We start from the raw sequence: 13,380 nt of genomic DNA, 5'->3' as shown, positions 1-13,380 counted from the left end.
ATTGCAATGATCCTATCTTTGCTTACAGAGTCTGGAAAGCAAGAGTTTAAGAGAGCTATTGTATTTCCTTTTTCTATCTTTACCTGTACACAGGGAGTCCTCAACTTACAACAGTTCATTTATGATTGTTCAAAGTTAACAACAGCACTGAAAAAAGTGACTTAGGACCTTTTTCACACTTATGACCGTTGCAGCATTCCCATGGTCACGTGAACAAAATTCAGATGCTGGCAACTATGACGGTTGCAATGTCTTGGGGCCACATGATCCCCTTTTGTGATCTTTTGACAAGCAAAGCCAATGGGAAGCCAGATTCACTTAACTATCATGTTACTAACTTAAATGCAATGACTCACTTAACAACTGTGGCAAGACAAGTCGTAGAATGAGGCAAAACTCACTTAACAAGTGTTTGACTTAGCAGCATAAATTTTGGGCTCAATTGTGGTTGTAACTCGAGGACTACCTGAACTGAAACGCTGATGCCTAGGAATTGTGTCACTGTTTTTTCTAATGCAGGTTAACTAAAAGAACCATTTTTGATTTCCTTTATTGAAAAGATGATATGGTTTTATAGATCTGTCATACATTTTGTCATCTGTACCTCCCACAAACTTCAATGGGATATATTACAACATAAGCTTTTCTTTATTTCCATGCAAATATCATGACTAGCTTTGATATATATGGCATTAATATACTATAGTATATTAATGGCTGCACGGAGATTAAATTGATGTCTTTCTCTCAATTCAAAGGAAATGGCAGAAAAATCTAATTATCTCCCAAAAATTCAGAAGGTAATTAGTGTTTGTGGAAGAAGAATTTTTTTTTCCTGCAAGAAAGGAGAGAGGAGCTTGCATTCTGAATCAGTAATTGGGGAACTAGTAGATCTGACCAAAATCATAGTCTGACAGTTATTTACTGAAATTAGTAGCTCAGTCCCAGATCATATCTTCTGAGTTCATCTTTTCCAATTACTGTTTATGTGCTATATTTCATAATAAATTGCAAACAGCTGGGTGAGTGCCTAATAATTCCCTAGGGCTACCTTGTGAAAAATGCATAAATATTCATTTTTGTCTCTCTTTGCATTTGTCTTTAATGCAAAGCATATAATGTGAAAGTCACACCAGCATGTGTAGTATTTGTATTACTTTCTGGGCTACACTCAGGGAATGGTAAAATTGCATCTGTAGTTTTGAACATAGTAATCCAGCCTTTGTACTTGGTAGAAGAGGATAGCAAGTTTTTAAAAACGGAGAGATATGATCATTCGTTGGTTAAAATTTTGGAAATTAGAGCCAGCAGGCCCCTTTGCGATACACCTCTTATTCTATATTACGTTCTGCCAATTGCACCTGAATTTAGAAGTCTGTATATTGAGAAGGTTGATGAAAGGGCAGATCCTTCTGTCAGGGACACCTATGAAAGGAGGCTTGCTCACAGGTACACTTTGAGGGCATCCCTGGGGAACACAAATGAGTTTCTCTTTGAAGCAGTTCAAACTTTGCTTCACTTGATACTTTCTGGTTTCTCAATCATACCTATCCAATTCCCAAGGATCCCTTCGCCCTGCTCCCAATTGGTATTTCCCAATCCTATTTACTGGTTATATAATATCATAACTTTAATACATAGGTATTCGTCCACCAAACACCCTTAGCAATTACGCATAATTATCCATAAATATTTCTTTTAATAGTATATCATGGGAAGTTTCTCTAAAATATTGGTAAAATTGGGACAAAGGAAATGTTCTCCATAATTTCTCATATAATTAAATAACCAATAGTGACATGGTAGTTTTTTGTTATTGGAATGCAAGTAGAGTTAACCATACACTTCTTAATAAAAAGTATTTTAAAAAATACTTGTATTGAGTAAATAGAAGGAAAAGAAAGGAAATGGATAATTGGTATATTAAAAAGAGAAAAATTCTAGCTAGAAATTTCGGATATAGTATTGAATTAGACCATTGGGATAAATTATGGGAGAAAAATTATAAATTAATGATGTCAGCAGCCTATAAAGAAAACTTCTACAAAATGTTCTACCATTGGCATTTACCACCAACCAGATTGGCCAAAATGTTTCCAAACTGCTCACCTGAATGCTGGAGATGTAGCTATAAACAGGGAACTTTCTACCACATGTGGTGGACCTGCCCCAAAGCCAGAAAGTATTGGCATAAAATAATGGAATAGTTGGAAGAAAGTGAAGCCAGAACTATTTTATCGGGCATTATAGATGGGGAAATGGCTAAAAAATTTCAATATATAATATTACATATACTAACTGCAACCAGAATCGTTTTTCGCTCAGAATTGGAAACAGACTAATATTCCTTCAGAGGCAATGATAATAAGAAAAGTGTATGAGTGTGCAGAGATGGATAGGCTCACTATAGAATTGAAAGAGAGAGAAGAATCGGAGTACTACCAAGTTTGGAATAAATGGTATATATGGCTAGAGAATAGGAGTAAAATTACTGTATAAGAACTATATAATATTGATGATAATATGATTGTGTTGTAGCTACTTGTAAATATTGCTATAATTCAAACGACTGTATAATATAGGATAGTTGAACCATTGAAGTAGAACTTATGTAAATATGAATGTTATGGATGATATTGATACCGATATGGAAATGTTGTAATGAGTGAAAATTTGTGTTTTGTTTTTTAATGTTGAAAATGTTTAATAAAAATTATTTTTTAAAAAAAGAGAGAGAGAAATGCAGGAGGTCTTTGTAAAAAAAAGTAAATATTGTTCTTTGATGTGCATTTTAATAGAAATCATTTATAGCAATTTTTCATACAGTGCTGATTTTAAATGAAATATTATAGGGTTGCCAATGATTGATCATTTAAATAAAGTATACTGCTGTATACTTAAAATGCAAAAGATACAACTATATCAGGGTACTGCTGATAAGAAAGCAACTAACTTTATGAGAACTCCAAATTGGCAGATGGGGCTGGCAGTGAGATTTTAAATTATGCTCCCCCCTCCAAAAACAGAAGAAATTCAGCCACTTCAAACCATGTAAACCCAGATGTACCACAAGCCCATAAACAGCTGGTCTGCACAACTTCCAGGATTGCTGATAATAATAATAATAATAATAATGATGATGATGATGATGATGATGATGATGATGATGATAATGATAAATTGAAACTTTGATCCCCATTATTGGTGAGCAGAATGACTGCCTGCAAAACAAAATTATGGTAACATGAAATACAGTGCATCTGTGTAAAGCATTTTTAAAGTTTAGAAACTCTTATTTAATAATTAAAATAAGAACTAATTGAATATTAAAATGACTTCTGGATTGCTATTTTCAAATCCAGAATGATTTTCTCCCATTGTTCCCTAAATTGCGGCTGCTTCTCTTGTTCCTTCCAAGTTTTGTAGTACTTTTGTAGTATTTCTTTAAAAGCAACCTTATTCTTTTCTGAATATGTCTAAAAAGCAGTGTGAAAAATTACCTTAGATGTTTGCTTAGGATATCCCTGGGTTATGTTGGAAGATTTTGAAAACCAATTAGATCTTAATATTTTCTTAAAACTCTGCTTTCTTGGTATATTATTTGTAGCTGCTTATTTGAATTATCTTTATGGGGATTCTTTTGTCTCTCTGCAGCTGGGATGACAGCAGTTCTGTCAGCAGTGGTATCAGTGATACCATAGATAACCTCAGCACTGATGACATTAATACAAGCTCCTCCATCAGCTCTTATGCCAATACCCCTGCATCCTCACGGAAGAACCTAGAATCCCAGGTAAGGTTTCTCTTAAATTTCAGGTAAATTCTAATAATGCTGAAGGCACTAACTGCTCCAAGAACTAAGTGTGTTTATTTTCTCATTTGTAACTAAAGAGAATAAATAATTGAAGAATGTCAGGGTTGACTTCTAAATACATTAACTAATTAAGCATAGCAACAACAGTTAGAAATTCTGATGCTTGCTTTGAAGGATGACTTACTCAGAGAGAAGAGGCCAAATTATAATTAGTATGGATTAGAATAATAATGTTCTTGCTTAACATTGTACAGTATTTATGTGCTTACATAGCCAATTGTGTGATACATAGCTGAAAGAGATGACAAGGTGTTGAGATTAAGAGAGAAACTACTGAATGTCCTAGCTCTGTTAACTAGTGGTGGGTTGTTACTGGTTTGCCCCAGATTGGGTGATCAGGTAATGGCAGCACCGCCGCTCCTGCTATTGACTTGTTTGTAATGTCACTGGCTCCCTTCATGTGCAGAATATGAAGAGTTATGTCCAGTACTACCCATCTGTCACCAGAGAGAATTGGTTTGTTTCTCTCAGACAACCTCCTTTGGATTCTCAAATCTTTAGAAAAAAAATCAGAGACACTTCAGAGCAGATTTTGAGAATATTTAGTACTACTTGTACATCTGAAGTCCGATAATATGGTGTTAAATGTTTTAATAAATACACAGTCCTACTCACACAGACACTTCATATTTCAGAACTGGCCATATTGTTTTTAAATATATTAAATAAGGAATAGAAATCTAGTTTTGGTTACCCAAAATCTCAAGTGTTATTACATTCTGAGAAGAAATGTGAACACTTGCTATTTAATTAAGTATATTCTGATTTTCAAGACCTGCATGTTGCTACAAGCTAAAAGCAACTTTTGGCTGCTTTTCACAAGTAAATTATATTCTAAGGTTACTTTCTTGTTCATCAAATTTTCGTCCGACAGGCAACATAGTAAAGAATCCTGAATCAGTTAAGACTTTTTAATAATTTTCTGCCTCTGAACTATTAACATATAAATTGGGTTCATATATATTATGTTTGTGTGGAGATAGAGATAGAGATATACATATACATATACATATACATATACACATATATACATATACATATACATAGATATCTCCACACAAACATAATATATATGATCCCAATTTATATATATACACACACACGTACATATAATTCTTGTTAAACACACACACACACACACACACACACAGAACCCAAACAAGGTCAAATTGTGTATTCTTTCAACAACTGTATAAATATTTTGTTGTTATTTTACTTCCTTCTCCCACCCCTTTTTGACTAGAACTAAAAATTATTTTAATAACAGTCCTTGATGTAACATAGAGTTGTCATAAAGTGTTAAATTGCTTTTGTACACCAGTGCAGGAATCGTATTACTCTTTGTTTACTTAAGCGCATAGTCGTGGTTGCATGAAAGAGTTTTGCCTTTGGTTGTAAACTGGGGATTTTATTGCTTTGAGTTTGAAACCACTAACACTAAATTCTAAACTTGATGTTCTTTGCCCTACTTTGAAGCACCCCTCAAAATATATACATTGAAAAATGTGAGAGCTGCAGCTTGCATTTTTCCTCCCATAACTATTATTTTATGAGCCATGGTGGTGCAGTGGTTAGAGTGCAGTACTGCAGGCTACTTCTGCTGGCTACCAGCTGCCTGTAATTTGGCAGTTTGAATCTCACGAGGCTCAAGGTTGACTCAGCCTTCCATCCTTCCGAGTTCGGTAAAATGAGGACCCAGATTGTTGGGGGAAATATGCTGACTCTGTAAAACCACTTAGAAAGGGCTGTAAAGCCCTGTGAAGTGCTATACAAGTCTAAGTGCTATTGTTATTTATAGAAAATTAAAACAATTTCCCCAGAATTCTCAGTGCACATTTCTTAGCAAATGGAAACCAACCCATTGTTTTGATTATCACACCAATCCAGATGATGAATATGATTTATTGGGGAAATGGCTGCATCTTGATCATTTCTGAGCCTCACTCTGGCAGGAGAATTTGTAGGAGGATGTTAGTTCCATGTTAGTCTCTGATGGCAAAAAATCAGGAGGAATCTGGCAGCACCTTTTAAAGCAGAGGTCTCCAACCCTGGCCACTTTAAGACTTGTGGACTTCAACTCCCAGAGTTCCTCAGCCAGCTTTGCTGGCTTAAAGTCTTAAAGTTGGAGACCTCTGTTTTAGAGTACATGTTTTATTATAAGCTTGTGTCTTTTAATAAAAATTTTTAGCCGAAAAAGTGCTGCCAGCGCTTCATTTATTTTGAGGCACATTTCTCCTGTTCTGCTTTTCTGCTCTGCACTTTTCATTGACATACTTTTTGCAAGTATTTTCTCCATAAATGATGATCCATTTTTCTTTGCTATTTCCCTGTGTCATCATATTTTTGTGTGCATTTTTGTTTTGTTTTGAGGACCGCATCTCAAAATTCAGAAAAATACATCAGGGCTGTGAATTCACAGACTAGCTTGAAAAGTACAAATTAGATAAATTCACATCAATATGTGAATCACATGAATTTCTCATCCATCCACTTAGTCTTTACAGTATAAATCAAAAGCAATGGGAGTAAATAGGAGTAAGAATAAATCAGAAATCTCTGTTTTTTATGTGTGTGTGCCTTAACAATGAACTAAGTCATCTTACTTCCTGGGAGAATTCAAAAGCTGGAACAAATACACTTTTACATAGATTTATGTGTTAAATTAGAAGAATCACAAATATTTTTACTAATACCAAGAAAAAATGTAAGTCTGTGCCTATTATTCAAATATTAAATTAGATTTTTAACCTACACATGTAAAATTATGGTCTATAGCAACAAATTTCTTTCAGTTGTTCTCTGTTTCTTAACTCAGATACTGATATACGCTACTTTTAAAATGTGCCTTACGGAGTTGAGGAGAAAAAAACAACCTTATGTTAAATAGATAGGATTGCGTATGAATAACAGAGTGCTTGCTGTCTTTACCAGAGAATAATCTATGTCTATGAGTAAAATGTATGCTGAGACTTTTTATACTAGATGGAATCTAGTTGGATTGCTCCATGAATGGAAGGAGCTGCTCTTTGTAAAACAAGAGCTTCATTCACCCTAGGAACCCTCTATGAGCTTCCTTTCACAGAGTGATTGCATTAGATGCTGACCATTCTGAATTTTCTGCCAAAATAGAATTCACGTTCTGTATTTAAATCCCCACGCCCCCCAATTAAGTGAAACTAATTGCTACATTTTTGATAGAACTGTCCATGTTTATTCCATTTGCTTAATTTGTATAGTTGTATCACATGGTTTAGAATGAATGGACAGATTGCCTCCAGTATTTTCATTCCAGTACTTTCATTCCATGAAAGAGCTCATATTTTTGGAAAAGTTGTCCTGTGAATCTTTCTTCAACAGAATTTTAATCCATGGGTGGAAACATTTAGATATAATTCCTGTCATGAACGGCTGGGAAAGAGACAGAAGGAGTTTTCCAGACTGTTTTGTGATGCTCAGTGGCATTTCAGGTTACATCTTCAAAAGATGCTTTGGATCAAAAAGGGGCCTTGAGATGGACAGGGAAGGTGTTAAGGTTGCCCTGCTGCTTTAAAGTATTGCCAACTAGTGTTGCGTTTGTTGTGCTCTCACACCTTCTAAAGCATTTTTGGGTAATGGAATCCAAGACCTTGCACGGTCTACGACAACTCACCGCAGTAAATTCACCGTGGACAATTTGCCAAGACCACCGGATGTTTCACTGCAGGACAAGAATCACACTAATATCGGAAAAAAAAATTGGGGTAGAATCATGAAAGAAAGGGTACCAAAGGAGGGACAAGATGACATGTGAATAAAAAAAAATAAACTATTTTAAATAATTAAATTGAATTGTTGAATTGTCCCAACAATTTGTCCTGTGGTGAATTGGCCGTGGCGATTTGACCGTGGCGAGTTGGCTGCAGCGAGTTGTCCCATTCGGGACCTTGCATATAATCATCATTGTTTTGGAATCTGAGAGTTACCTTGCAGCTAGATGGGAGACAAACAAACAAATAAATAAATAATTTCAGAAATTTATTTAATGCATTCATATCCAATCTTCTGTCAAGGACTTCAGGATTATACACATCATATTCCAAACATCTACTAATGGAGCATTGATGAAGCAAATCTTAGTTTTAATTTAGTTGAACTGACAAACTGTGATTTCCATTGCATCCTTCGTTGCTGATTTTGATTGTGAAGTACCCACTTCTTGGAGGCAAATCAGATGTTACATGTTGATTAATTTTCAAATAGCTTTTATAAACTGGAAAAGCCACTTTTGGGATGAGTAATTGGAAATGGAGACACATGGGCATTTCTGAACCTGCAGCTTCCCTGCTTCAGATCAGCCCTTCCGTGATTTTTTTTTCCCCTTACAAGGGCTGCCTTTTTTTTGTTCCCTAGATCCAGGCGTATTAACTTACATATTAGTATGTACATTAGACAGATTAGTTGCTAATTACCTTTATTGTATATGAATAATATGATTGTTTTTCATTTTTTTAAAATTCAAGGCTTTCGCAGACAAGAAAAGTTAAAGTTTCTGTTTGCAACTGTTTAAAATAGGCTAATACTTGTCATTGTTCTCCATTGACAATTTTTATCTAGCAGTCTTAGAGCACCTCAGTCTCACCTTTGCCTTGCATTTTTAAGAGGACTATGTTGCATTGTAAGCAGCCTGCCAGTAATCTGCAGTAAGGGTGCAGCAATAGTGAACTACATTGTAGGATCCTAATAGGGTACATTTTTAATATAATCTTCCCTTCCCCACCGTCATACAGAGTGAGATTAGCAACACAGGATGATACTGTAGGATCAGTAGCATGCTATTCTTTAAGTCTCACTCTGATCTCTTTATATGAAGAATAATATAGGATAATGGGGTGAGATATTTATAAAGTATACTTTCAAATTGGATAAACAATTTGCAAAATATATTTTTTAAAGGTGCTGCTTTTCAATTTTAATTAATCTTCCTTAGAATAGATGCTTTTAAAATATATGGGGCTGTAAATCCCAGAATCTTTCTTAATAGTTATATTAATTTTTGGATTTTAGAAATAATGTCCACCTACCTAGAGAAGATCAGGCTTGAAGAAAACTGAAATCTATTTGCCCTCCTTTAAAAAAAAAAGACATTGCTCTCCCTGCTAAGAATTACAGAAAACGCCTTCATTCACATTTGTGGTTTATAAGTGAACTATAAAGATTTGAAGACTCAGCACAAACCTGGATTTAGAATTGGTGGAGCATTTACCATTTGAAGAATTAAAGCATGTCACCTTTCATTTCTGTCTTTGTATTTGGTGCCTGATTATTCAGTATTTTGCACTTTGAAACCAGTGAGTTTCATAAATGTTTAAATCCACGAATTTTCAAAAGTTTTACTTATTTGTATTAAAAAAAAAAGATGCAGAACCAAACCAGAAGGGGGAAAAAATGAACAGGATGGATCTCTCACTATCTGTTTTTTGTGTGTGGGGGGTGGTTCCCATATGTGTAGCATGTTCAGAGTTTTTCCAATCAATTTTGGCATTGGTCTCCATGTCAGTGATTTGAATTGCAAATGATTTCAGATAGTTCATAAAGGCAGTATAAGTGGAACAAAGAGGGCGAATGCAGAATACAGCCCAGCTCATTGTCTCTTGTGTAATCATCATGAGAAAGGAGAAAATAGAATACTGCTATATTTGAAGAGCCCTAATCACTCACGTAAATTCAAAGTGATAAATTTAATTATGAATAAATAAGTAACCTCAGCGTTGAAATTCAGTGAGATGGGAGTAAGTGAATCATCGTCACTTCTAACCATTTCTCACCTCACTTGATGATGAAGTTTGTGCAAGGCTGAAACAGAGAGCCTCGTTTATCTTTAGTGTTACAAAAAGCTGCCTCTTCATGCTCCACAGATCAAATTGCCAGCAAAGAGATAGGGAAGGCAGAACAAAGGAAAAGCTCACAACACATATTTGAAGTGAATGAGTTTGTGCTTTGCGATGAAAGGTATTGTGCAAAATTACAGGGGACAAGGAAGCTGCACAACGTCAAGGCAGATCTTTTCATATATATATATATTTTCTTTAATCTTGTTTTGTGTAATGTTGAACGGTTTGCATTTTGTTTGCTTATTTTTACTTCAGCGTATTAGAAATGTAAAATAGATTCCTTAATTTTCTGATTGTAGATCAATATCTTATTCTTATATTTTTTAAAAATTTAAAACCAGAACTCTTATCTAAAGGAATTACTAAAATGTTGAAATATTATCTATCCTTCTTCCTGGGAGGAAGAAAAGTTTGCAGTGTAAGTTGATTCATTTTTGTTTTCCAACAGACCGACACTGAAAAGCATTTCCAAGTGGAGCGGAATTCCTTGTGGTCTGGTGATGAAATAAAAAAATCAGATGGAGGCTCAGACAGCGGTGTAAAAATGGAGTCTGGATCTAAATGGAGAAGGAATCCCTCTGATGTGTCTGATGAATCCGATAAAAGCACTTCTGGACGGAAGAACATTGTCATTTCACAGACGGGATCCTGGAGACGGGGCATGTCAGCTCAAGTTGGTATTACCACACCGAGGATGAAAACGGCAGCCACCTCGGGAACTTTGAAGACACCTGGAACAGGTGAGGAATGCACAGCCAAAAGCCATGCAGTGCAGGCCAAGAATGTATGCTGTTAGTATTTTTTTTTTTAAATTTTTTTTCCTCTGCTAGGATTTTAACTGCATTTTGATCCGTGCTCCTCTTTGGTGGCGAATATAGCAATAAATCTTCTTTCCTGGTTGTCTTTGCCAAATTAAAGGGATACTGATAACTGAGATTTGATCAGGAAAAGGCATTTGCTTGCATGAATAATAGTGTTAATCAATAGGGCTTTTAATTTATATAAATCTAAAAGGTGTCTACAGAATTTTTAAAAAGAGCTAGTTTCTCGATTGGTTTTCAATCTCTCCTTAACTTCAAAATCTATCTAAGGCTGTGGAAACAGAAAATTTTTCCTATAACTAAATTATACCACAGTTCACCTGAAGGTTTTCTGGAGACTTTTTTTTTTAGTTCCCTTTATTCTCATTTCTAATTGTACACAATTAGAGCAATATCCCTCATCAACACTCAGTATGCTAGATTTTTACACTACAATCTGTTAGTCATCATAGAAGTTCAAAGAAAGTAAGGAGGATAATATAGGTAGTCCTCATGTTAGGATGGCAGTTGGGACCAGAATTTCCAGTGCTGGGTGAGGATGATGTCATGTGACCGCATCACTTAGTGACATCTCTCCCAGCCAACCTGGTTGTTGTCATAACCCCAGGACTGCATCGGTTGCTTGGTAGAAAGAAGCAGGAGTCCCCGGCCAGCAGTCAACGGGGGCAAGAGATTACTGCAGCCAGGAGTTACAGGGTGTAAGGGTGCCATGGGCAGGAGGAGCAAATTTAAAGTGGCATGCTGAAAGCAACAGACTAAAATTTTAATATTTAAATTAAGTTAAATATTCTTCAAATATCTTTAATTCAGACAAATAATTTCCGTGGCTACCATATGAACTCAAGGGTAAGAACCAGTTAACCAGTGAAATTGATTGTCCCCTCAAGTAGCACATTCACTTTTACTGGAGTTTTTCAATCTTTTAGCCACCTGAAAACTTTTATATCACTCCTGAGTCTTCTTTCCTCATTCTCTTTCAATGCTAGTTACATAAATATTTTGTTCTGTTACATAAAAAACTACACTGATTTTGCCTAGAATGAGCATGTTCAACCACCATTGGGTAGACTCTACCCGGTAGAGATATCTCAAATGCTAGTCTAGCTAACAATGTACTTTTTCATGTAATAAAACAAAACGGTTGTAACATTACATTTGTTGTTTTTAGACTTAAATAGCATATTAAGTATTTTCTCCTGGCCCTCAGATATATTAATAATTTACACATAACTTTAACATATTGAAATGTTTCTGCATAATCTTTGAAGCCGTTCAATATTTAAAATTGTTTTCTTTCTCTTTTTTTTTTAAAGGGAAAACTGATGATGCCAAGGTTTCAGAAAAGGGCAGAATTTCTCCCAAATCTGGAAACATTAAACGTTCCCCTTCAGATGCTGGGCGAAGCAGTGGGGATGAATCAAAAAAGCCTTCCACAAATAACTGTAGAGCGGCTACGACTAATACAAACATGTTTGGATTTAAAAAGCAGAGTGGGTCAGCTGTAGGTGTGACCATGATTACAGCTAGTGGAGCAACTATTACTAGTAGAGCTGCTACTCTGGGCAAAATACCCAAGTCATCTGGACTCATGGGTAGATCCACTGGCCGGAAGACTAGTGTTGATGGGTCACAAAATCAGGATGATGGCTATTTAGCCATTTCTACCCGAACCAATCTTCAGTATCGGAGTCTACCCCGCCCCAGCAAATCCAGCAGTAGAAGTGGAGCTGGCAATAGATCTAGCACCAGCAGCATAGACTCCAACATAAGCAGCAAGTCTGCAGGTTTGCCTGTTCCTAAAATAAGAGAACCAACAAAAGTTGCTCTTGGGAGCTCTCTGCCAGGCTTAATAAACCAGACTGATAAAGAGAAAGGGATCTCCTCAGATAATGAAAGTGTGGTCTCTTGTAACTCTGTTAAAGCAAACCCATCACCTCAGACAACGTCCAATGCATCCCAGAATACTCACCAGCAAGGAGTAAAGTACCCAGATGTGGCCTCTCCTACACTGCGAAGGTAATTATAGCCTCTTTGTTTGAATTGGTTTATGTCAAAGATGTGAAGAAACATTCTAGAACAGGCATCTCCAACCTTGGTCCCTTTAAGACAGGGACTCTGGAAGTTGAAGTCCACAAGTCTTAAAGGGACCAAGGTTGGAGACCCCTGTTCTAGAAGTTATCCTTGATGTTTTTAGGTACAGAATAAAATCCTTTTATCAATAAAGATCTGTAGTTGCACCATTATACAAAACACTGTTTTCTCCTTGACATCCTCCAAATATGTTGGATTTCTAATTCAACATATTTGGAGGATAATTTCTAGGTTGCACAACATATTCTGTTAATTTCCAGGTTGCACGATTGATAGGATTTGTAAGAGGAAGTGAAGAGCATCAAGTTATTCTAGTTTATCTGTTCCAAAAATAATTGTTTAGGAACATAATGGGAGGGCAAAGGTCTATTCTTATATATTTTCTCACTCCTACCGATAAGTGTAGCAGAGACATTAAGGAATGTTACTGAAATTGAGTTTCCTGGTGAGGACTGTATGTGCTCTTTAAGGTACAATACAGTCATTGTATTGCCTTCTCTTAAAGGGCAATTATAGCTTCTCCAGCATAATATAGGATACATAATAAACATTATGAACATTGCAGTCACATTCTGTAAAATAAATGCAGGTAGTCCATGCTTAACAACGATAACTACAACCGACAACTTCATTATTAAGCGATACAGTTATAAAGTATGACATCCCTTGACCATGCCACTTGCAGTTCCAGCACTCTCTGTTGCTATCATTAAAGGAATCCTGC

General features: G+C 35.8%; 1 protein-coding gene across 2 annotated transcripts in view; it reads left to right on the top strand.

The window, feature by feature from the left end:
- Nucleotides 1–13,380, top strand: part of NAV2 (neuron navigator 2) — a 321,401-nt gene that overhangs the window by 240,719 nt on the left and 67,302 nt on the right. For both annotated transcript variants that reach the window (XM_058161305.1, XM_058161296.1), the window contains 3 exons: nucleotides 3,655–3,793; nucleotides 10,193–10,484; nucleotides 11,879–12,581. In XM_058161305.1, coding sequence (XP_058017288.1) covers nucleotides 3,655–3,793; nucleotides 10,193–10,484; nucleotides 11,879–12,581 — 1,134 coding nt within the window. The remainder of the gene's footprint in view (nucleotides 1–3,654; nucleotides 3,794–10,192; nucleotides 10,485–11,878; nucleotides 12,582–13,380) is intronic.

The sequence above is a fragment of the Ahaetulla prasina genome, chromosome 1 (genome assembly GCF_028640845.1).
Source record: "Ahaetulla prasina isolate Xishuangbanna chromosome 1, ASM2864084v1, whole genome shotgun sequence".
Taxonomy (NCBI): Eukaryota; Metazoa; Chordata; class Lepidosauria; order Squamata; family Colubridae; genus Ahaetulla; species Ahaetulla prasina.
This window is presented reverse-complemented; position numbering and strand designations above follow the sequence as displayed.